General features: G+C 47.4%; 1 protein-coding gene across 2 annotated transcripts in view; it reads right to left on the minus strand.

Moving 5' to 3' along the window:
- Positions 1–26,550, minus strand: part of KANSL3 (KAT8 regulatory NSL complex subunit 3) — a 202,539-nt gene that overhangs the window by 19,411 nt on the left and 156,578 nt on the right. Inside the window, exons 19-22 of one of the 2 annotated variants that reach the window (XM_082256923.1) lie at positions 20,647–20,768; positions 14,115–14,337; positions 12,796–12,917; positions 12,086–12,230 (exon numbers count right to left, since the gene is read on the minus strand). In XM_082256923.1, coding sequence (XP_082113049.1) covers positions 12,086–12,230; positions 12,796–12,917; positions 14,115–14,337; positions 20,647–20,768 — 612 coding nt within the window. The remainder of the gene's footprint in view (positions 1–12,085; positions 12,231–12,795; positions 12,918–14,114; positions 14,338–20,646; positions 20,769–26,550) is intronic. The other variant, XM_082256924.1, reaches the window with a different exon arrangement.

A 26,550-nucleotide genomic window follows, 5' to 3' on the forward strand; every position in this document is an offset into this window, starting at 1 on the left:
GGACCTTAATCCTATAGCAAATTTATGGAGGGAGCTGAAACTTCCAATTGTCAAATGACAGCCAAGAAACCTTAGGGATTTAAAGAAGATCTGTTAGGAAAAGTGGACCAAAATCTCTCCTGAGATGTGTGCAAACCTGGTAACCAGCTACAAGAAAGGTCTTACCCTCTGTGCTTGCCAACAAGGGTTTCTTCCCCAAGTATTAAGTCATGTTTAGCTTGGGGATCAACCTAAACTCAATGTATACCATTTGTATCATGTGTTTTTTTTTCTGGATTTTTGGTTGATAGTCTGTCTCTATCATTTAAAAAAATACACCTATGATAAAAATTAAAGACCATTTATTTGTTTGTAAGCGGGGAAAATCAGGGGTGCACTTGTGCATAGAAACCAATCAGCTTCCAGGTTTTATTGTAAAAGCTTAATTGAACACATCAAGTTAGAAGCTGATTGACTACCATGCACACTTGCACCAGATTTTTCACTCTCCAGTTTTAGTAAGTCAACCCCATAGCATTACATTGTGGACTTTGTTTAACCAGTTCCCGACCACCCGCCGCCTTTTTACTGCAGCAGGGTGGCTGGTACAGGCAAAACGAAGTACATCTACGACGCTCGCCTGGGAGGAGCTAGGGGGCAAGCGCGAGCCACTGCCGGCATGCTCCCACCCCCGATCGTCAGCGGGGAAGCCGATGCTGCTGTCAGGCGGCTCTGATTGCCGCCTGACACCCACAATCGCTCCCCGCTGAGAGAGAAAGACGGTCGGCTGTTGTAAAACACAGCCGACCATCCTTCTCCCTGAAATAATCACAGAGCTCATGTGATCCTTCTATATAGGATCACATGTCTCTGTGGTATTTCTCAGAAGCCACGCCCCCCACAGTTAGGCTCACTCCCCTAGGGTCTCATTTAACCCCTTGATCACCTTTACTGTTAACCCCTTCCCTGCCAGTGTCATTATTACAGTAACAGTGCATATGTTTAGCACTGATTACTGTAGTAATGCCACTGGTACCCCCAAAAGTGTCAAAAATGTCAGTTAGGGGTCCGATCTGTCCGCCGCAATGTCACAGTCCCGCAAAAGAAAAAAAAATTGCAGATCGCCGCGATTGCTGGTAAAAAAAAAAAAGAAACAAAAAAAAAACCAATAAAAATTACATAAATCTTTGTCGTAGTTAGTAGACGCAATAACTTTTGCACAAACCGCTTATTGCGATATTTTTTTTTTTTAACAAAAATATGTAGCAAAAAACAAATTGGCCTAAAATGTTAAAAAAACAGAATTTTTGTAAAATCTTACCTGTAAAATTCCTTTCTCTGAGTCCTCAGACAGTCGCCGCCCCCTCTAAGTCATCACTGTTGGGTATTGTCTTCCCATCCGCAAGAATAGCTAGGCATATAGACTTAGTCCAAAGACAAAAGGCATTAGCATATACACACCCATGGGGGCTGTCCCATCTGGTCAATACCCCCCCTGCATCACCACTCCCAACTCAGTTTGGTAGCATAGCAGTAGGTAATAAGAACCCCAAAAGAGGGGCGGCGACTGTCGGAGGACTCAGAGAAAGATATTTTACAGGAAAGATTTTACAAAAATTCAGTTTTCTCTTACGTCCTCCGACAGTTGCCGCCCCCTCTAAATCATCACTGTTGGGATGTCCCAAAGCAGTATAGACATGAGGGGTGGGAGACTCAACCGTAGAAAAGGCAACGAAGTACCCACATCAGAGAAAGGAATCTTACATGCACTGTAAGAGAACCAACTGGGCAACAGAAAAAACAATGCTCAACAGGAGCAACAGCCCAAGAAAGCAAATGCCAACAGCCAGGGACACCAAAAAAAGTCAAGGGTCCATCATGGCACTGCCGCACTGAGAACTTTGCGGCCAAAAGAAGCATCAGCTGATGCCAGACCATCTACTTTGTAGAATTTGGAAAAGGTGTGCACCGACGACCAAGTCGCCGCCTTGCACACCTGGGCCACCGAGGCCCGATGCCAATAGGCCCAGGATGCACTCAAAGACCTGGTAGAGTGCGCCTTAACAGGGAAGGGCGGAACCCGTTCCTTCAAGGCATAAGCCTGCTCAATGGTCTGTCTGATCCATTTGGCAATAGTTGCTGCGGACGCAGCCATGCCCTTCCGAGGTCCCTCAGGAAGGACAAAGAGGGAATCCGTCTTCCGAAAAGACTCCGTAGACGACAGGTAAACCCTGATCGCCCTGACAACATCCAAGGAATGTAAGGCAATCTCCTTTGGATGTTTAGGCTTCGTACAAAGCGAAGGCAGGACAATGTCCTCATTAAGGTGGAACTCAGAGATCACCTTGGGAAGGAAGGATGGGGGTGGTCGCAAAACCACCTTATCCTTGTGAATTATCAAGTAAGGGGAGCGGCAAGACAACGCCGCCAGCTCCGACACCCTGCGAGACCCGAAGTGATCGCCACTAGAAAAGCAACCTTTTGACAGCAGAGGCAACGATATCTCCCTGATGTTTTCAAAGGGAGCACGCTGCAACACGGACAGAACCAGGTTCAAGTCCCATGGAGGTAAGGGCTCCTTTCTGGGAGGAGCCAAATGTCGCACACCTTGAATGAAGGTGCGCACCAAAGAATGAGATGCCACAGGGCGTTGGAAAAGGACAGCCAGTGCAGACACCTGGCCCTTTATCGTGGCCAGCGCCAGGCGCTGGTCCACCCCAGACTGGAGGAAAGCCAACACACTCGACACCGAGTAAGAACGAGGGGAGAACCCTCTGGACTCACACCAGGCGAAATAAGCTTTCCAGGTACGGTAATAGATCTTACCAGAGAAGGACTTCCTAGCCTTAATCAGGGTAGGGATAACCTCAGGGTAGAGACCCTTGTCCCTCAAGACCCGGGTCTCAACAGCCAGGCCGTTAAAGCCAGCGACCGTAAAGCAGGATGGAAGATCGGACCTTGAGACAGGAGATCTTCCCACGGAGGCGCCACTGCCAGGTGAACAACGTCGGCGTACCAGGACCGGCGAGGCCAGTCCGGAGCCACCAGAATCACCAGGTGCGGTTTCCGAGGCCAACTTGCGGAGGACCCTGGATAGCAACTGAAGCGGAGGAAAGGCGTACATCAGACGATACTGATGCCAAGGGGCTACCAACGCATCCGAGGCGTCCACCAACGGATCGCGCGTTCTTGCCACGAACCTTTCCACCTTTCGATTTAGCCGGGATGCGAACAGATCCACGTCCGGTATCCCCACCTCGCACACAGCATCTGAAAGACCTCCGAAAAGACTTGTTCTTCGGGTTCTGGGGCAGCAGAGTGCTCTTGCCCCCCGTGACGCCTTTCACCAGGGTGTCCAACGCCTCGCCAAAAAGGAGAGTCAGCATAGGGAAAATCAGCAACAGTTTTCCGTGAGGACTGGTCGGCCGACCAGCTCTTCAGCCATATCAGTCGACGGTTAAGTACCGCGACACTAGAGAGGCGAGCCACCAAGGGGGCCTCATTCAAGGCTGCACCACACAAGTACATGACTCCTTGGTGGATCTGATCCACCATTTCCAGCCGGGCAGGTGGTACATCATCAGACACGAGATTGCTCCTAAGCATCTTAGTCCAATCAGCCACCGCCTGAGCAACCAGAACGGACGCGAAAACGGGTTTGAGCAACGAACCCGCCACCGTATAGGAATGGCGAGCTAGAGACTCTAACCGCCGGTCCGTGGGATCCCGGAAAACCGGGGTATCCTCGGTAGGAACCAAGGTAGCCTTGTTCAACATGGCCAAAGTGTGATCTACCTGTGGAGGCACACACCATTGCGATTCCCCAGGAATGGACGTTTCGACGTGCGCCACATTTCATTAACAGTGTAATGGAATTCCGCTGGGCAGGGAAAAACCTGCGCAGACTTGCGGGTCCTGTGCGTCCCAAACGAGGACACAACGCCCGGAGGACAGGGCTCATCCTCTAAATGTAAGGTGTCCTTTACAGACACAATCAACTCATCCATGGTCGCCCGTTCTTCAGGCGACCCCGGGGAGGAGATATCAACCCCCTCCATCTCAGCCTCCCCCTCAGACCCCGGGGGGTCCAAGGATGAGCGGGACCCAGAAAAAGGCAAGCTCGCAGCAGCAGCAGCCATATCCCCATCTGAATCAGAAGAGAGAGACAACCTGGGCCTCTTTCTCGCAGCGCGTTCAGACATCAGCCTTTCCATATTTGTCACCAAAGTCGCCACCACAGCAGCCAGATCGGGTCGCAGCGGGGCCACAGGAGAACTGGGGCCCCCCACTAAAGCTGGAGGAAACTTGCTTTCCTGAGAATCCATTGCTCAAGTTATCAGAACAAACTACAGTGCAATACAAAGTACTGTCCCCTGTAAGAAATGCTGCGGTGTGCGCAGCCCACCGCTACTGCAACAGTGATAAAAGACCCCCAAAAGAGAAAAGAAACTGAGCTAGAAGCGATAGCACAGAGAGAAATTGAGAGTGATAACCTGCAGAGCTCGCAGAGCGTTGCTACCGATGTCCTGCTGCTGATGGAAAGGAAGCACTGCTGGAGTAGGCTGGACTATATGCCAGACCCTGGGAAAATGGCTGCCCCATAGAGATGCATTGGAGGCTACGCCAAAATGGCTGCTGACATGCGGCCGGACCGATCGTTCCACCGCCCACAAAATGGCGGCGAATGGCGCCAAAATAACATGCAGGATCGCCCCAGAGGAGCTACACATGTCAGCCCATAGTAAAGATGGCGGACCACGCGAAAATTCGCCGCTGCGGTCGCCACACAAACAGAAACGTCTGCACCCCCAACAATGCACCTAAGTGACACAGGGACCCCCGGGCACACACAGTATCTGCACAAGCGATCCCCACAGGGAGCGCACAGGGAGTAAACACAGGCACAGACATGGGGAACACACAGCAACACAGACTGCCAGCCCAGACAGAGGCCCCACACAGAAGTACTTACCTGTACCAGATGGCGTGGGGAGCTTCTAAGCACGGAAAGCCTCTGTCCTCATCTGACAGGGAGTGCCGTGAGCCAGGGACATGATGCTGCAGCACTGCAGACGAGTCCTGTGAGGTAGCCACCTCACGGCTGCATCCCTGTAGCGAACAGGGATGGGTCGTTCGTAATGCCAGGGCAAACCATAGCTGAACGCTTGATGGCGGGCTGGGGCTCCATCTGACCCTTTTGCTCTGGAGAGCCAGGGCGGTCAGTCTGAATCCCAGCACTGCATGATCCATCTTCATCTGAAGAGAAGACTAACACTTAGAAGCTCACAAAATAAACAGCTAGTAAAGTAAGAGCAAAAACTGACATTTTCAAAGAAAATCAAATAAAAGATTAGGAATGCTGAGACTGAAGCTCCAGCACAAGGTAAGCCTGACTATTCCTGACGCTAGGCAGATTAAAACTGAGTTGGGAGTGGTGATGCAGGGGGGGGGTATTGACCAAATGGGACAGCTCCCATGGGTGTGTATATGCTAATGCCTTTTGTCTTTGGACTAAGTCTATATGCCTAGCTATTCCTGCGGATGGGAAGACAATACCCAACAGTGATGACTTAGAGGGGGCGGCGACTGTCGGAGGACGTAAGAGAAATTTAGATTTTTAATTTTTTTTTTGGGGAATGTTATATAGCAGAAAGTGAGAAGTATTTTTTTTTTAAATTGTCGCTATTTTTTTGTTTATAACGCAAAAAATCGAAATCGCGCAGGTGATCAAATACCACCAAAAGAAAACTCTATTTGTGGGAAAAAAAGGACGTACAAATGGATTTTTGTAAAATCTTACCGTAAAATCCTTTTCTCTTAAGCTCATTGACAGACGTAGTCCTCCTTGATTAATATCAACTCGGGTTATACTGCCCTCTACAGGAGTAGGACTAGACAGGAAAGAAAACGTTCTGGCCACACCCTAGGGGCAGTCCCAGAGGGTATATCCTCTCACTTCCTGCTACAGCAAATCAGTTATGTCACAAAGCAGTGTTTAGAGAATTTAATCCAACCCAACTCAAAAACAGAGGGGCGGGTACTACGTCTGTCAATGAGCTTAAGAGAAAAGGATTTTACGGTAAGATTTTACAAAAATCAATTTTTCTCTGTCGCTCATTGACAGACGTAGTCCTCCTTGATTAATATCAACTCGGGACGTCCCAAAGCAGTGCCACAAATGAGGGGTGGGAAAATGGAAATCAAAATCCAATCTAGAAGGCCCAACCGGTGCCGACTAGAAGTTTTAAAGGCTCATCAATCACACGATGAGACTCAACTGAAATTCCAACGGAAAAAAACCCTCGAGGTAGACCAACGGTCTCCTCAAATTGCGGCCTGCAAAACCTTGCGGCCAAATGAGGCATCCGCCCATGCCATCACATCAACTTTATAAAATTTTGTAAAGGTATGAACCGACGACCAGGTAGCCGCCTTGCACACCTGGACCACTGACGCCTGATGGCGGTAGGCCCAGGAAGTACTGAGTGCTCGAGTGGAGTGCGCCTTAACAGGGAACGGAGGATTCCGACCCTTAATAGAATAAGCCTGTACCACCGTCTGTCTAATCCATTTGGAGATAGTCGCGGCAGATGCAGGCAACCCCTTTCTGGGGCCATCCGTGATCACAAAAAGTGAATCCGTCTTACGGAACGATTCCGTAGTCTTCAGGTATACCCTGATTGCCCGAACCACATCCAAGGAATGCAACGCATATTCCTGAGGATGATTGGGCTTAGGACACAAGGAAGGTAGCACAATATCTTCATTCAGATGAAAATCTGAAACCACCTAAGGAAGATAGGATGGCTTCGGATGAAGAACTACCTTATCCCTATGAACCATAAGATATGGGGAATGGCATGATAATGCAGCCAGTTCTGACACCCTGCGTGCAGAAGTGATAGCCACCAAGAAGGCCACCTTCTGGGATAATGTAAGCAAGGGAATCTCCCTGATATTTTCAAAGGGAGGTTTCTGAAGAACCGACAAACACCAAATTAAGATCCCAGGGCGGTAAGGGTGCGCGCACTGGCGGAGCCAAGTGCCGCACCCCCTGGACGCCAAGGAATGAGTAGCCCAAGGCTTCTGAAAGAAGATTGCTAATGCTAATGCTCGGAATTTCCAGGATAACTGGAGTTCCCTCCACCTCTATCCTGCGGAGAAATCTCAGCAGCAATTTGAGAGGGGGGGGGGAAGACATATAGTAGCTGATACTTTCCTTTCAGCGTGTCTGCTGCGTCCGCTAGAGGATCGCGGGTGCGAGCCCTGTTGAGCCAACCTACCAACAGATCCATATCCGGGGTGCCCCAATGAAGGGACAGCTGGTGAAATACCTCTGGATGAAGAGACTATTCCTCTTGATCCAGAATCTGATGGGTGAAATAATCTGCCTGTCCACCCCCGTGATAAATATCGCGGAGAGAACTGGAACAACTGTTCCCCCAATAAGAATGTTGGCCACTTCTATGGCCGCCAGGGCACTCTTGGTGCCCCTTGGTGATCGACCTAAGTCATGACCGTGGCATAGTCCGATTGGATCCGAACCGGGCTGCCCTGGAGCTGCTCGGTCCAGTAAATCAGACAAAGTCTGATCGCTCTCAGTTCCAACACATTTATCGGTAACCTGGAATTTATCAGGAGAAATGACTTCCCCTGGCTGAGCATCGGAGACCGAAGCCACCAGACCAGAGCCTCCCTGGTGCGCTCACTCAATCGGATCCGATTGTTCAGGTAATCGGGATTCCGATTCCATATGAGAAGAATCTCCTCTTTGGAGAATTCGGGTATGAGACTGGGCAAACGGTACTGCCTCTAAGGAGGCGACCATCAATCCCAACCAGTTGACGGACAGCAACATCCGAATCATTGACTGAATCTTCTGGAGTTTCTCCGCATGGAGAAACACTCTTGCCAAGGATGTATCCAAAATTAGGCCCAGATAGTTCAGTCTCCTGGTGGGAACCAGGGATGATCTTTGGGAAAAGCAACGAAAACGCTGATGTCCTGCAAAGATGGGGATATAAGGATAGGCATTCTAAATGTCTATGGACGCCAGGAAATCCCCCTGATGCAGGGAGGCCACCACTGTATGGATGGACTCCATCTCTTCCAAGACCAGAATTGGACGCACCTAGCCCTTTTTCCTGGGCATTGTGAACAAGTTCGACTAGAACTCCTCCAAGGAATGGGAACTACCACTGCTTGTTGTATCAAGCTGTCCCCCGCAAAGCTTTTAAGCGACCCGGGGATGTCGACTATTGGAAGGGAAGAATCGCACCGGTGGAAGTGATCGAAACTCGATCTTGTATCCCGACCATATGACCTTGCGAACCCCTTTATCCGGGATTCTGGAAAGCCCTGGATACGGAAACCAGTGAAGACGTCCCCCCACCCTAGAGATGGGCCCCCATTCTGTCAATCCAACGGGATAACAGTGGCTTTATTTAGTCTGGAAATCGGTGAGTCCACTATTGGTGGTACCGTCCATCTTTGTAATGAGGGATTCCTCAAAATGATAGCGCCTAGCCATGCGTTTGGAAATAGCAGGGCTCATTTACGGACGACCCTATTTGGGCAAGGGAAACCCTTCACCATTTTGGTAGGCTTGCTAGTACCAAAAAAGTAATACGAGTCTCAGCTACCTCTGCCGGTGTAACCTCAAGATTTAAGGTTTCCCGGACAAACACAACTAGTGCTTCCACCAACGCTTCTTGTGCTATGGCGGAGGCAGAAGCGTCCTCCTTACTGTCTGAGGAGACCGTACCTGAGACAACAACCCCAGAAAAGGGACTGCAATGACCAGCTCAGAATCCGTATCTGAGGTATCAGATGACATAGGGGTAGGCGGGGGTCGCTCTTCTTGACCCCCGTCCCTGACAGGCTACCTCCACCCGGGATACCAAAGACTCCAAAACTGCTGATAATGCATCATCACAAGTGGGGTACTGGAGGGTCCTGCGGCCACCCTGAGGGGATCAGGTGGGGATACATGTGTGGCAGGGTTCATGAAACAAGACACTTGCCAGCAAACACAAAAAAATTAATTGCAAGAAAAAAACTTTTTTTTTTTTAACTTAGTCCCCCAGCGCAGTAGCGCCCCTCAGTCTACCTGCTTGGACCCCTCAGAAAGAGAGAGAGAGAGAGAGACCCCAAGGCTCACCTGATGCACAGAAGTTTCTTATCAACCTGCTTCCAGCGCTGTCTGTTACAGACAGGAAGTCTTTGGCTTGCTTTCCCTGGGCCAAGGAGGTGGCTCCGCCCCTTTACACGCCTTCCGGCGCCTCCCAATTACTCCACGAGGTGTTTGGTCACCTCAAACATGGCCGCCCCCATGCTGGAGACACGAGGCTATGCCAATATGGCTGCCTTGTGCGATCTGCAGGAAAATGGCGGCGGCCTGTGTAGGATAGCGGCGGCTTGCAAGTTAGCAGCGGCCTGCGGGATGTGTGCATTCGGCCTGTGCGGCCTGCGGAAGTGCCTCGGCCTGCGAGAGGTGTCCTCGGCCTGCGGGAGGCTGTGCGGCCTGTGGAAGTGACCGGCTTTCTGGAGGGATGGTGATCTGTGGCTGCAGTAACTCAGGCATAGGCATCGGCCTGTGTACACACTAGACAGGTAGGATACCTCTATACCTCAATAGTAATGCCTTTTAGTAGTCTGCCACTGACTTCAGTCACCCTTACAGTCATATAGTGACTTTAGATAGTCAGCTCCCAAACCAAGCCTCCTGGTTTCTATTCACAAAAATCACACTCAAATTGGGGGATCTGTGACCTGTTATAGGATAGAGGGGAGACCCAGAAACTGAGTGTCCGACCATCCCAGAGAGGGGCCCGCGTCCACCAACAAACCCGACAGGGGGAGAGGGGGAACATTCTACTCACCATACCGGAACCAGGCGGGCGCCAACTCCTGACAGAACCCCTCTCCACCGGGGTGGGGGGGCTGTCGACCAATACGGACGCCGTGACTCTGTTGGTCATTGGCGTCCAGGCGAGACGTTTAACTCGCAGGGTCAGTCCCCGTCCAGTGGGACTATGTCGCGGCCGACCCAGCGCGGAGCTATGGCCTGCACGCACTCGTAGGCTGAACCTGGGGTGACCACTGGATCTCAACATCCAGCCCGTCGCCCAGTCTCAGCGTACTTGCTTGAAGATCTCACAGGAACACTGGAGAAAAAAAGCTGTCTAAAAAAAGTATTTCTAAAAAAAATCCTGCCAGGACCGAAGATCCTAGCAAGGAATCTAGGTCCTTACTCCTAACTAGACAGAAAAAAACTGATTTGCTGTAGCAGGAAGTGAGAGGATATACCCTCTGGGACTGCCCCTAGGGTATGGCCAGAACGTTTTCTTTCCTGTCTAGTCCTACTCCTGTAGAGGGCAGTATAACCCGAGTTGATATTAATCAAGGAGGACTACGTCTGTCAATGAGCGACAGAGAAATTTAGTTTGGGTACAGCGTCGTACGACCGCGCAATTGTCCGATAAAATAACACGGTGCCGAATCGCAAAATAGGGCCTGTCTTTAAGGGGGCAAATCCTTCCGGTCTTAAAGTGGTTAAGGCCTCTTTCACACTTGTGCGACCTTAAAGTTGCGCGATTTTACTGCATTTATTTTTGCAGCGATTTTGACTGGACTTGAAGCAATGCCTATGTCTATGGACCTCAAAACACATCAGTCAGACCAAAGTAGTGCAGAGACTACTTTGAAGTCGTTGCAACTTGAAGTCACACAGATGCAAACAGTACTCGTTGGAAATCATGGAGTACGACTTGTCATGTGACTTTGCAGTCCCAAATCACAGGACAAGTCGCACACATGTGAAAGGGGCCTGACACATAAAATCACAATATGGTATATAGTTGATGAATGTTATGTGTTGATGATAGAAGTGCCTGCTCTTTTTTAATTTAGAAAATCTGGAAATTGAACAGCAGTGCTTCCTTGTTTAAATATGCTGCATGTCTGAACAACGTCTTCTGCACCTTCCTTAGAGGCAGTACACCACCAGTCTATACCAAGCAACAAGTGAAAACATTCAGTAAACTACTAATGTAATCCAGAATGATAAAGTTTACGCGATTGCCTTAATCTAAATTCTCGGTAACCCCTTTCAGAAATAGCAAACAAGGCTCCTTTGAGGGTCAGTAGGAGTGTGCTTTGAGGCCTTGGCTTTGTAACCTTTACTCTGCTTTTCAGATCACCAATAACATCACAACTTCTAAGACAGGTTAAATCTCACTGGGAGTATTCACATCAAGCTGTGTGTGACACACAACCACAAGTGCTTTCGAGCATCATTACACAGCTAACAAAGAGACTGAGGAGGACTGATGCAGCACAGCGATGTCTGAATAAAACAACGGATTAGCTGGTAGACTCTCTGCATCTCAAATTTTACTCCTCAGTTTACAATGTTTAGATACTTGAAATATCTACCATGTAGATCCATCTTCCCTCTTGAACTTAACTATATGTGATCATGCAAGAAATTGAAATGGCTGTTTAAAAGACCTGTAGTAGTATCTGTTCCCCATACTATAGTTTAGGTCATGTAAAGTATAGGTCATATGTTTCCGAGAATGTTGCTACAATTCAGTAGTCACTACTTCTTTAGAGTTTACTGTCTTAGTGAGCACAGCCCCTCATGCTACAGTGAAGTCGCTATTTCCTAATGAACAGAGCACTGGCTTGGATCACAAATCACCTGCATTTTGCGATGGTAAACTAGGAGGCAAAAGCTCTGCGGTTTGGCCACACACTATTCTAACCCTGCTGCTGGAGGTAGATTAAAGAAAAAACTGAGAAAGCAAAGAGTCTGTTTCCCAAAACTTACAACCCATTTCACAGCAACCTAAGAAAATGTTGCATATAAGTTAAAATGATTGCTTAGTTTTTCTTAGGAAAAGGAGGATTCCAGCAGTCATTAAGTAAATATGCTGTCTGAATTGGCAACAAACAAATCTAACAGATCCCTAGTGGCTACATGTTGAGACTTATGTGGCTGGGATTTCAGGTTCAGAACTAATAACTATTATCAATCCTCACTTCACTAGCTTTCTCAAATCACCTCAATTGATTATAGCAGGTGTAAAACCGGGCTTCTCACCTGCTGGAGGGGTTACCGCACGCACTATGGATAAGGACTTTTCTCCCGGAGTCCTGTCGCTGGCTGTTGCTACCTTGCACTGTTCTGCCACAGTAGGGGGGAGGACTTTACTAGCAGAGACCATGGTGGAAGAGGAGTCTGATGCCTGAAGATCACAGCAGAGACACAAGGTCAGAGACCAGTTCATGCAGAGTATACATGTCTTCCCAGGAAAAAATACATCTAGACATGTACAGCAGAACATGCTCATATGAATTTCCTTTCTTTATGTTACCTCAAGTTTCACCTACAGAAGGCCTTTGCTAAGCAACACACAACTAGTAAAAACAAGCAAAGTATATGAATAAAACCTTTGTTGGTCAGTGTAAAACAGCTATAAATAATATGAGAACCAAACATCAACAAATATGACCCTCTGACCCCCCAGGAATATGGTCGTGTATACCAGTACACACAATTTTGGGGGAAGAGTAGAAATTGGCAAAAATCTGATTATTCCAGATTTAGGGGAGCTATTTTTCAACAACTTCATGTTACAAAGGCTTCCTTTATAGACCATGCAAGAAAATATCCTGTGTCACACTTCGGAATTTTCTGTATTTTCCAGACAATAAGGAAGCTGAACCAAGCAAGGTTCATTCACACACTGATTTACCTTTTTCATAAAAGAACATTAGGTAAGCAGCATGGAGAGCTGCAAGTTTTCATACCTGTTGAGAGGCATCATCCTGTTTAGCATGGGCCCCTGCTCCTATACTGGCTTGACTCAGTGTTGTTACACGGCTGGGTTGGCCACGTAGAGTAACAGTAATTGTGGTAGGTGCCTTCAAGCCTGTGCAGAAAAAGGGAAATGTTACATATGTTGGAATATGGCAGTTGTAAAGGCCATTATTAGCTGGGTTACTTCTAGTTGGCCTAAAAAGTCAGTAGGTGTAAACTAAGAATTTCTGTTTTGGATTCAGTTAAGTTCAGTGGGGTTTAAGTATGCAGAGGGTTAACAGGCAATGAGTTTTATGCACACACCCCTTAAGATATTAAATCATGTTTTTAAAGCTGAAGTTGAGCAAAAATAAAAGGACATCACTACAACTTCAGTCACATCACTTACCTGTAACAAAGTATGGCCCACGTTGTACAGGCAGATTGATCCTGGAGCAGTCTTAAGCTACTACTATAAAATCCAAATCCACTCTGTAATATAAAACCAAGCGCTCCTGTGCCTGTCTTAAAGAAAAAATATGCAGATCTGTACCTATATCAGAGCGGCTCCCGGCGCTCAGCTGACCCCCCCCCCCCCCCCCCGGCTCTCTTCTCTGCCCGGCGGAGGAGGGGAAGAGAGGAGAGAGAGCAGAGTGGTCACGTGATCGCTGGGAGCCGCTCTGATATAGGTATAGATTGCCACATTTTTCTATAAGACAGGCACAGGAGCACTTAGTGTTATATTACAGAGTGGATGGGAATACTTTATAATAAACATAATAAGAGCAGCAGGAGTGGAGGGGCAGGCTTTGACATGAGCAGAAAGGCAGGGAGGGAGGGGGAGAGGAGGACAGAGAGACATGTAAACTGACCACAGTGTCAGGGCTCAGCAGCCATGATACACTGTGGTCAGTTTACAGGGGGGAGGGTAGAAAATGGCAGGATCAGCCAGGTTTTTTAGGCGTTACAGGGGGCCAAATGACACAACACAAGCACTGTGCTGTATAAAATGCTTTAATAAACCGCTTTAATAAACCGTATCCGTTTTTTTTTTTTTCTTTTGGGTAACAAACTCTTTAAATACAGGGATGCCTGTTCTCTTCATGTCTCTGAAATTCCAGCACTGCAATGGTAAACAGCTTTGGGTCTTCAGGCAGAACAGCAGTACAGACTGTCCAGCAGGGACATTCTTCATTACAGTAAAGTGATGTGACTAAAGCTGTATGGATTGTATTTCTTTTTTAGCTAAATGTCAACTTTAATGTAGAATTAACTGCATGCATTACAGTAAGCAGAGGGCTAATTATGGCAAATAAACAAGCTGAGATACCTGTAGTTGGGCTGGATAACTGTGCCAAGCCAGGAATACTACTAGCCAGTTTTGCCAGGCCACCATTTGTGAGTAGCTGATGAATAGCAGTGGGTTTGCCACCAGCTGATGCCACAAGGGATGAAGAAGCAGTCACCACTGGGATGGTTCGAAGGATTGTCCCGGTTCCTGTGGTCATTGTGCCCAAGCTTTGGAGAGGGGCAGGCGCTTTAACTGCCACGGTCTATGAAGGAAAATAAATTTACTATCAAAATTCCTTTTTAATATTAAAAATATAAACACCGATAGATACAAACAAATTATATTCAACACTCAGTAAGCTGCCTTGCTTTTTAACTTTCACTAATACTTTACTCTGCCTACTCAGCAAAGTTGACTGGATTGGGTGGCTATCATTACCATAAACTTTAAAGAGTAAATCCACTTTTGGTGAGAGAAAAAAAAACAAAAAAAAAAAAAAAACGGAATTTTTGTAAAATCTTACCTGTAAAATTCCTTTCTCTGAGTCCTCCGACAGTCGCCGCCATCTTCATATTCGTCACAATGGGGTATTAGACTTTTCTCCGTAGGAGTAGCTAGGCAACAGAATATGTCAATATTAAAGCTTTTAACATATCCCCACCCCAGGGGGTGGTCCCCTCAGTCTATACCCTCCTGCTTCCTGTTTCCTGCTTCAGTTTCAGTGGAATAGCAGTAGAGTACCTAAACCCCAAAAGAGGGGCGGGGGCGGCGACTGTCGGAGGACTCAGAGAAAGGAATTTTACAGGTAAGATTTTACAAAAATTCCGTTTTCTCTTACGTCCTCCGACAGTCGCCGCCATCTTCATATTCGTCACAATGGGGACGTCCCAAAGCAGTGCAAACATGAGGGGTGGGAAACGCAGCCGAGCCTAAAGGCAACGCAGTCTCCACATCAAGAAAAAAACCTTACCAAAGGAAGGAAACCAGCTGGGCAACACAAGAAAAATTTTGCTCAAACGGGAGCAATAACCCAGGAAAAAAACAAATAACCCAGGGATACAAAGAAATCCCAAACAGCCCAAAGGACCAAAACCAGGGACCCTAAGGGACCGCCGCACTAAGAACCTTGCGGCCAAAGGGAGCATCTGCCGATGCTTGAACATCCACTCTGTGGAACAGAGTGAAGGCGTGCACGGTCGACCAAGTCGCCGCCCTACACACCTGGGCCACAGAAGCCCCATGACGACAGGCCCAAGACGTACTCAGAGATCTGGTAGAGTGCGCCCTCACAGGCATAAGGGAAACTTTTCCCCGCAAAGCATAGGCCTGTTCAACGGCCTGTCTGAACCAATTGGCGACGGCAGAAGCCGACGCCGCCACGCCCTTCCGAGGACCCCCGGAAGGACAAATAAAGAATCCGACTTGTGAAAAGATTCAGACGATTTTAGGTAAACCCTAATCGCCATGAACAGCATCCAAGGAGTGCAACACCACCTCCTCCGAATGTTTAGACTTCGCGCAAGGCGAAGGCAAGACAATGTCCTCATTGAGGTGAAATTCCGAAACCCTCTTCGGAAAAAAAGAAGGGTTAGGTCGCAAGACCACCTTAACCAAGTGATTGACCAGATACGGACAATGGCAGGACAGGCTGCCAGCTCCGACACTCTGCGAGCCAATTTGATCGCCACCAAAAAAGGTGACCTTCCAGGACAACATAGACAACGAGATCTACCCGATCCGTTCAAAAAAGAACCATGTTGTAACACGGAGAGAACAAGATTCCAGTCCCAAGGAGGCAGAGGCACCCTCCTAGGAGGGACCAGATGCCCCCGAACAAAAGTGCCAAACAAGGAGATAGATGCCATAGGACGTTGAAAAAAGAACAGCCATCGCAGACACCTGACCCTTGATCATAGCCAGCGCCAAACGCTGTCAACACCCTTTCGAAGGAAGGACAACACCCCAGACACCGACCACGGGCGAGGTGAAGACCCCCTGAACTCACACCAGGCAAAATAGGCCTCCGAAATACGGTAAAAGACCTACCCCGAGGAAAAAATTCCTCGCGTCGATCAAAGTGTGAATGGCCTCAGGGGAGAGACCCCTATCCCTCAGGGCCTCGGTTTCAACAGCCAGGCCGGCAAGGCCAGCGACTGCAAGGCAGGATGAAATATCAGCCCTTGAGACCGGAGATCTTCCCGAAGAGGCAGACGCCACGGGGCGTCGACCGCCAAATGCACGAGGTCTGCGTACCAGGACCGGCGAGGCCAGTCCGGTGTCACAAGAATCACCGTGTTTTGGTTCCCGAGACCAACCTGCGAAGGAACCTGGGCAGCAATTGAAACGGTGAAAACGCATACATCAGTCGGTACTGATGCCACGGAGCTACCAACGCGTCTGACGCGTCTGCCCGAGGATCGCGTGGCCTTGCCACGAACCTGTACACCTTGCTGTACAGACGAGACGCGAACAGGTCCACCTCCGGAAGACCCCACGTCGCGCACAACATCTGGAGAACACCCGGACGGAGGGGCCATTCCCCCTGGTCCAGGGACTGGCGGCATCAGATAATCCGCCCGCCAGTTCTCCAACCCCTGGAATGTGAACCGCCAATATCGCCGGGACATGCGTCTCGGCCCAAGACAGAATGTCGGCCACTTCCCGAGCCACCCGGGCCCTCTTGGTGTCCCCTTGGCGAATGACGTAAGCCACCGCCGTGGCAATGTCCGTCTGCACCCGAACCGGACAGCCCTGCAGCCTGTCCGGCCAACGTTGAAGGCAGAGAATCATTGCACACAATTCCAGAATGCTGACCGGAAGGGAGGATTCCCCCTCCGACCAAGTTCCCTGGGCGGACAGAACGCCCAGAACACCACCCCAGCCCGACAGGCTGGCATCCGTGGTGACCACCGTCCATGAGAGAGAACGAAAAGACTTGCCCCCTGACACCGGCGGGGACAGGAGCCACCACAGAAGAACCCTTCTGGTGCGATGGCCCAACGAAATCCGGATCCAGAGATCGCGGTCGCCCGTCCCACCTGGACAGGATCTCCGCTTGGAGACCCCGCGTGTGAAACTGGGCGAAGGGAATCGCCTCGAAAGCTGAGACCATCAATTCCAGACATCTCATGCACGTCCGAGTGGACGAGGACGGAGCGTCCCTGAGGGACCTGACTTCCTTCCTGAAGAGTCCTGAGTTTGTCGTCCGGTAGGAAGACCTTCGCCTGGACAGAGTCCAGAACCATTACCAGGTAAGGGAGACGAACCGATGGGCACAGTGCTGACTTTGGAAAAGTTATCGTCCAACCAAACTCCTGCAGAGACTGCATCGTAACGGACAGAGCCTTCTCCAGACCCTGGCTGGTCGCAGACCGAACCAGAATATCGTCCAGATACCCTGGGACAGAGACGCCCTGGGCTCTCAACAAAGCCAAAACCGGTGCCCGCACCTTGGTGAACACCCGTGGAGCCGAGGTGAGACCAAAGGGCAACGCCACAAATTGGTAGTGATCCTCCGCTATGGCGAATCGAAGGTACCTCTGGTGACCCTCAAAATTCGGGATGTGAAGATACGCATCCTTCAAGTCGATGGAAGCCATGAACTCCCCCGGAACCAGGGCAGCCACCACCGACCGCAGAGATTCCATGCGGAACTTGCGCACCCGCACAAAGCGGTTCAGCGCCTTTAAGTCCAGAATCGGACGCACCTTGCCCTCCTTCCCGGGCACGGTGAACAGATTGGAATAGAACCCCCGAAACCTGTCCCGATGAGGCACCGGGACCACCACTCCCTGAGCCCTCAGGTCCTGCACCGCTAGATGCAGATCCCGCAAACGCTCCGGGGACAGTAGAAGATTTGAGGGAAAAAATCTGCGCTCCGGCCTATAGAGAAACTCGATCTCGTAGCCAGATCGAACGATTTCCTGAACCCACCTGTCCCGAACCCGGGACAGCCATGGCCGAAGGAAACCGAGCAAGCGTCCCCCCACCCCAGAGTCGGGTGAGGGCGCCCCTTCAGGCCGCACTGTTGTGGGCCGCTGAACCGGACTGGCCGGACTTTTGCTTACCAGTCCACGGCTTCTTAGCCGTCTTAGCCTTGTGGGATTAGGGTAAGAGCGTGGTAAGGCAGCAGGAGGACAAGGTTCATCCTGTAAACGCAGTGTTTGCTTGATAGAAGCAACCAATTCATCCATGAGTGCAAGCTCTTCAGACGAGCCAGGGGGAGAAATATCAACCCCCTCAACCTCAGCCTCCATTTCTGACCCTACAAGGTCCAGGGAGGAACGGGACCCCGACAAGGAGACCCCAGCAACAGCAGCCCCATCACCAACACCCTCTGAATCAGAGGAAATTGATAACTCTGGGCCTTTTTGAGGATTGAGTAGCCATCAGCAATTGCACCCGAGTCGCAAGGCTAGCCACCATCGCAGCCAAATCCCCCCCCGAGGGGGAAAACCGCAGTCCCCTGGCTTCCCACCAATGTGACAGGAAATTTGCTTTCCTGAGAAAACCATGCCCCAAAATGAGTAAAATAAAATGGGTGACCGCTCCTTTAAATAAGGCGCTGCGAACGTAGCCCACCGCCACACAAGCACACCCACACCAGGGACCCCCACAGGGAGAAGTTATACTCAGGCAAGGATACAGAGAATAGAGGGAAAAAACCTGGAGAGACCGCTGCTGCTGCTGGCCAGATCGGTGCTCCTGTAGAAAAGGAATTGCTGATATTCAGGGCGCTCCATTAAAGCCTATGGGAGGCTACAAGAAAATGGCCGCCATGCATGTGTACCATGCGTCCGGAGCGAGTACAGCCAAAATGGCGCCGAAACCGCCACTCCCCCACCTCATGAATGTGGAATAAAAATACACCACATAGTTATAAAGAACATGGTGGACCGCCGCAGCGGCGCTGTAATGTGCCCCAAACATGATAGCATCAAGTTCCACAGCACACAGCCGTTCACAGACTCAGACTGACACAGAAGTGCAGCACAGCCCCCCCTCCTTGCAGCCCACAGCATGCAGTGTGAGAGATAGGGAAACATCAATAGTGTGAACACAGGGCAAGGTAACACAGTCCCAGACTGACACCCCCCAGACAGACAGGTCCCCACATGAATACACTTACCTCTTACATGGCGTGGGGGACCCGCACAGGCGAACAAGCCGCTGTACATGAGACAGGGAGAGTCGCATCCAGGACGCAGCAGAAGGTGGGTTGAGAAACCGCACAGCGTCCAGTGAGGTAGCCACCTCACCCTAGCATCCCTGCACGGAACAGGGATGGGTCGTTCAGAAAACTCAGGAGCGGTACCTGACTGAACGCTCGATGGCGGGCTGAGAAGCCACTGACCCACAACCTGCGACCAGGGGAGTCAGCCCGAGACGCAGCCCGCATTATCCTCTTCATCCGAAGATCTAACTATTGCTGGTAAAAATAACAGCTAAATAAAGAAAGAGAGAAAAAACTCAAATAAAATCAAAAAAGAGAGAAGGCTGAGACAAAATGCCCCAGCATAGAGACATCCAGCTACTCCTGACAAGCTAGACATTGAAACTGAAGCAGGAAACGGGAAGCAGGAGGGTATAGACTGAGGGGACCACCTCCTGGGGTGAGGATATGTTAAAAGCTTTAATATTGACATATTCTGTTGCCTAGCTACTCCTACGGAGCAAAGTCTAATACCCCATTGTGACGAATATGAAGATGGCGGCGACTGTCTGAGGACGTAAGAGAAAAAACATTCCCCTCTGGGTGATCTATGTACATTGCAATGATTCTAACAAAATATGTTGTAGAGTCCTGCCTTATGTTATTCTGGAAATAACTGTTTGTTTGTCTGTGTCCATGTAGTAAGTGAATCTAATGGGGGTGGTTTTATAATTGTCAGTCAGCTGCTGCACCTGCAGGGCTCTAATAAGCAAAGTTGCATCCCTTTAGATGTGACTACCTTTAGGGAGTATCCCACCAAAAAATGCAATTTTTGTTGCAAGGGATGCTGAAAATCGGATTTGTATCTTAGTGCAGACATCTGGGAAAATCAGTAAGCCAATCACACATGCATAAAATGAAATATCTGGGGGGCATTCTGTACACCATCTGTGTACAGAACACCTCCAGGTAGCCATATTGCATTTTACACAAAATTACAGCTCTGCAGATTGAAAAGGAAAGGTAATTTTTAATAAAATTCAATTACAATATGACTTGTGTTGCAAGTGTATACGCTATATTTTTTTTTATTTGATAATTTTTTTTTTACCACAAAAGTGGAGTTACCCTTTAAGTCCTTCTAAACGGACATATACACCAACATGCAAGCATTCAGCAGTGTGTATTGAACCACAAACAGTGCCAACTAATTTTATTCAGTTTGTGGCCCATTTGACCAAGCAAAAATGATTCATAAACATAATATATGATCAGTATATTTGAATAGGGCTTAGAAATATGCAAAACTGAGAGCTTTCATGAATATACCTATAGAATTTATTTTGTCATTCAGAATTCCAACACAATTGCCAGACACCTCTGTTGTTCTGTGTTTTGCTACTAGTAAAGTATAAGTACCTGAGTGGTGGATCCAGAGCTGCCACTAGTGCTCGGAAGAGTACTAGATTTACTTCCTATATCTTGTAAGCTGAAACTTAATCCTTGAAGGAGACTGCTGGCTGAGGCTGCAGAGTTTGTTCCTGTAATCAATCATATAATCAAGCATGTAAGCATTAGCAGAAAAATGAAAGTAGTAAAGAAAAACTATTATTTTGGGATTCATTTTCATGTGCTTTTATAAATTAGGGACTTTTGCACAGTGCAGCTTTAAAACAGCACCACCAAACTTAAAGTGACAAACTACAGTATTAGTGATTCAACAACAAAGTTCCACAATGTCCAAGATATATCCATGCGTGAATAAATAAAAAAAATGGTGCAACAGTTTCAATGAGTGCAGGTGCAGTATTTGGAACCATGTCCAAGTCACACTCCACCACTTCAGCTAAAGTGCAAATTTACCAGAAATAATGGCTGTCTTGACATAGAAATCCTTAATATACATAGAAATCCTCCTGTAAGCGTGACAGCGTTGCATCTCCACTGGTACCATGAAGCAGACTCCCACTTAGGATAAATAAAGCACACCAGGAGCTCAGATGGATTTTCCCTAGTGTATGTTTAATCTCAAATAATATCCATATACAACGATAAAAAAAAAAAAAAAAAACTCACTTAGTTGGTTGCTGGCAAACCCTGAACCGCTCAGCGGCGAGATGTCAGCATCTATTATCTCGCCCCTGATGTGAGTTTTTACTTGTGTTTTTATTGTTTTATGTGGATATTATTTGAAATTAAACATACCACACTATGGAATATCCATCTGGGCTCCTGGTAAGCTTTATTTATCCTACGTGGGAGTCCGCTTCAAGGTACCAGTAGAGATACAACGCTGCCACGCTTACAGAGGGATTTCTATGTATGTTTAAAGGCGCACATGCTGCTGTCACGGAAATCATTATTTCTGGTAAGTTTGCACTTTAGCTGAAGGTGGTGGACTGTTACTTGGATACGGTTCCAAATACTGCACCTGCACTCATTGGAGTTGTTGCACCAGTTTTTTTTTTTCTATATTCACGCACGGATTTACCTTGGACATTGTGGGACTTTGTTGTTGAATCACCAATACAGTAATTTAATTGTCACTTTAAAATTGCCATTGCACTTGACACACAAGTTTATTCAAGGCCGCTATACTGCCTTTGGTGCTAGCTGCTCTGACTTGTTATTTTTTTTTTCATTGTTTAAGCACAGCACAGATGTCGTCCTTCATTTGCCTAAAAACAGCGTTTAAGCATAAAGGCTTTTTTTTTTTTTTTTTACAGATCAAAAAATGGAGCCGTGGTTTTCAGTGTGCCTGTACACACACAGGTGCGTAAACATGCACTGCGTAAATAAAAAGTAAAATAAATACAGAAATCTGTGTTGCCAGACAATATTTTCCATGCCTATATGTAAAATGTTAACTTGTAAAGGTCAGAATTGCATTCTGGGAGATTGAATTTATTTTATTCGTGTACGCGCAAAATAAACACCTGTAATTTTGGCCAAGAATACTGATGTTAAAACATCTGTACCATGTGCAAGTACCCTAAATCTTTATTTTACAAATATTTAACTTGGGGTGCATTCTGTTTTTTCTAAAGAGACCACAGCTTCTCCTGAGAGCTTCTTTAACATCACAAAGAATACTACAAAGAAAAATGTAAGAGGGAAATGGTAACTCTTTTGAAACTGTTAGCCGTATGTGTAATCTGATTATCAGGTATTCATTTCTGTAAGCATGCTATTTTCAGCTAAGCAGTTAAGATTAGCCTGGTACCCGTTTCAGATGATTGCCAAATATGCAAACTGTGTGGCCAGACAGTGGGGTAAGCAAAATCTGGGGTGCATCACTCGAGGGATCACCAGCAGACATAAGGTGGTCCTGAATGCCCTAGAAGGATCTTTATTTCGACCTCCTTTAGAATACTGTGTCTAGTTCTGGAAACCTCACAGAAAGATATTAAGATAGAAAGATAAGATATCCACCATGGGGGGGGGGGGGGGGGGGATTTACTAAATCTGAAGCATGCAAAATCTGGTGCAGCTCTGCATAGAAAACAATCCGCTTTCAGGTTTTATTTTCAAAGCTTAATTGAACAAGCTGAAATTAGAAGCTGTTTCACTACCATGCACAGCTGCATCAGAATTGGAGTGCTCTGATTTTAGTAAATCTCCCGTATGAGTCCATAGATGTGCAACAAAAGTGATGAAAGGTTTGGAGGAATAAACCATTATGTGAGATTCCATACCAACAGCAGCAAAGCAAAGAAACTCAAAAACTCCAAAAAGAACAAGGGAGAAAAACACCACTACATAGCCACCTGCCAGACCTTTCACCAAACCTGGCATTTGCAGAGATGAGAACATCTTACCTAACAAAACTTAGTAAAGGGTAAAGAAAAACAGGTAACAGCCATACAAACTTGATCAACAGATGCCTAATGCTGAATTGCCCAGGAAGCACAACACTCCTGGTGGATTAAGACTTGACAGGAAAGGAGGGACCTTGCCCTTCAGACCATAGGCCTGGGAAATTAGATGACGAATCCAAGCTGACCCTTAGTTCTGAATACTTGCCTTTGCAGGGTGAACTATGCAAAGGTCCTCCCTACCTGAAATAGACATTTGGAAGCCTATCCCTTCACCTCCTTTTTGCCTATGCAGTGGCATAATTTACAGAGGGATAATAGTTGTAACCCCTATATGGTAGTGGCTATCCAGCCAAACCAGACACCTAGTCCCAAGTGACCCACATCAAAATCGTACCAAAATACTTGTAAAGGGAAGCACTAGCAGAAGATGATGACCACTGTGCTTGGACTGGGGATCTGTAGGCCCAGAGGAGAATTCCTTAGCGGTGTGCGATACACCCTGCAATGTCATCATTGCCCAGCTCCGCTCACTTTGAACACCACTGTAACTGCACCACATGGCAGTACAGCACAACACAGAGCTCCAACAGTAGAGGAAACATGGGGGTTACCACACCTTTTGGGATTCTACAGGGGCATTGATTGTTCAGGCCTGTGTGCTACTAGGCCCAATCTACACCTCTCATCGTAGGCATGCTCAAAAGGGCCTTTAGAAAAACCACCTCCTCCTCAGGTGATCATTGCCCTGGACCTGTAAAGCACCCTGCCAACAAAGTCACTGGATACTGGGTACCCTGGTGATAGATTGCATGCAAGGTCCAGAATTAAATGGTAACATTACAGGCTGTCCCTGTTCTTTCATAGCAGGGTCTGGGTAGCGTTCTTGGCCCAAGGGTGAAAGGCGACTGATCTGGATGAAACCATTTCCTCCCCCAGCAGATGTCTACAGAACAAGAAGTTCTATCACCCACAGAGAGTAATCTTAAGATATTCCACTATAACTTATCCACCTTCCAACTGTCCACTCCTGGGATGTGAACAATAGGAAGAGATCACTGGACAGTGTTTTTCAGTTGCTGAGACGATCTGGCTTGCTTCCCTCAAGCCCCTATGACTCCAAGATGTTGATATGGAGCTTGGCTTCCTCTGGTGACCATGTTCCTTGAATTGTGAGGGAACTGGATCATTCCTCCCCAGACATACAGAGAATGGCATCTGTTATCACCTGTTATATGGAAGAAATGACTTTGCCTATGTGAAGGCAGGGTTGGAAAAATCATCAAAAGTATAGAGTTGTTTGCTTGGCTGGATAGAAGCATGGGCAGGTTAAGGGAAAGAGCATGCTTGTTCCATGCCAACATGTTGTGTTGAAGGGGTCTCTAATGAAATTAAGCAAACTGAACAGCCTCTACGAGGCTGCCACGAAGCACGGAACTCTCATGGATAATCTCACACAGGGGTGCCTCTTTGATCTAAGCTCCCGAGAATGAGTTCTAAGAGAAAGTTTTAATTGGGCTTGTCTAAAATTAGGTCCAATATTCTAGGAGATGGTTGGAGAGCTGATTTTTACCCAACCAATCAAATGCCTGATACATTTGAATTGTCTTGTGTACGTTTTCAGAAAGTCATCTAGGTAGCCTGTGACATGGATGCTCTGAGTTCTTAGAAGAGCAAGAAGTGGTGCCAAAAGGCAGTCTTACAAACTAGAAGTGATGGCCTCCTACTGCAAAGGGCAGAAAGCTCTAATGGGTTGGATAAATAGGAATATGCATATTGGTATTTTGGAGGTCTACAAATGCCAAGTATTTCCCCAGGTCTCAAAGGAAATAACTGACCTGAATTTGATCTGGAATTTTTTGTTTTCGTGAGTTTGGGTCCAGGATAGGATGAATACTCCCATTGGAATTTTTTTCTTACCATGAACAGGTTTGGATAGAATCTTTTGAACCTGACCTGTAGAAGCACTGGAAAAACCACTTCCAGAGACAAGATACGATTCAGGGCTACAAACTTGGCTGCCCTGGGCAGATTTTGGTTGATTGAAAGAAGAAAACTGGTGAGAGGGTAGAGTTTGGAACTCTATTTTGTACTCCATGAAACCACCGATATAACCTACAGGTCTGGGAAGTCTGTAATCTCAGGGATAGGCTGTTGGCAGGTAGGTTGTTCTAAACATCTTGGAAAAGTAACTACAGATCTTCAGTGGACGTAGGCTGCCTCCAATCCTCCTGTCTCTTTGTGTAATCCCAGACAGACTCGATGTTGACATCAGAGCATCTGTAGGGGCCAAATCATAACTTCCAAGACGCTTTGTTCTTCTTTACACTGAAGATTCTTTTAGTGACATTGGCTTTATGCTTGGGGTCACTGTTCTGCTGAAGAATTAATCTGAGGCCAATCACACGCCTCCCTGATGGCATAGCATGATGAATAAGTATCTGCCTGTATATCTCAACAACATTTCATATATCATGGGTTACAGGTTTTTAACTTCAAGTGACTGGACACTGGCAAGCTTTTAAAGGACAACCCCCCCCTCCCCTCCCCCACTACCCGACCCTGAGTCCTCTGTTTTTTTCAAGCAATGAAAACCAAAAAATTACACCACACTTACTCAAAGATGTCTATGATCACAAGTGGTGCAGTCAAGCACTAAGGTGTGTTCAACAACAGTAAAACCTCAAACTAAAATGCAGTGAAACCACATCTGTGCTAACAATACATTTAAATAAATCAATCTGTGCAAACAATGATATACCTCATATAAAAATCTATATCTTAAAGTGATATATATATAGATGTTAAAACATACTGAAAAAAAAATAATCTTAAAACAAAACGTGAAATATATAATTAAATATAAAAGTGAATCCAAAATCCACAATGAGTGTCCTTATGTGCAAAAATCTGCAAAGTGGGAAATAAAGAAGAAAATCTTGCATAAAAGTAGTCCTCCAAGAACATCAATCAGGGTTCATACACATTTTCACCAATGAAATTCCATGACTTTTCCATGACTTCACGTAAATATTCATGACCTAATGTTTCATGAAATGTCTATGTATACGTGTTAAAGAAGAAGAAAATCTATGTCACACCCAGCATGTGTCACACCCAGCACACCCAAAATGCAGCACAGTAATCTTTTAAGGCCCAAGCGACAGTTATAAGGTGCAGGCGGACTGGTATGGATGGCACAGACAGTGAGATGCACAAAATGCAGCACAGTAATCTTTTAAGGCCCAAGCGACAGTCATGAGGTGCAGGCGGACTGGTATGGATGGCACAGACAGTGAGATGCACAAAAATGCAGCACAGTAATCTTTTAAGGATCAAGCGACAGTCATGAGGTGCAGGCGGACTGGTATGGATGGCACAGACCGTGAGATGCACAAAATGCAGCACAGCAATCTTTTAGGCCCAAGCGACAGTCATGAGGTGCAGGCAGACTGGTATGGATGGCACAGAGAGTCAGATGCAAAAAATGCAGCACAGCAATCTTTTA

Source organism: Pelophylax lessonae (genome assembly GCF_965119305.1).
Source record: "Pelophylax lessonae genome assembly, chromosome: 4".
Lineage (NCBI taxonomy): Eukaryota > Metazoa > Chordata > Amphibia > Anura > Ranidae > Pelophylax > Pelophylax lessonae.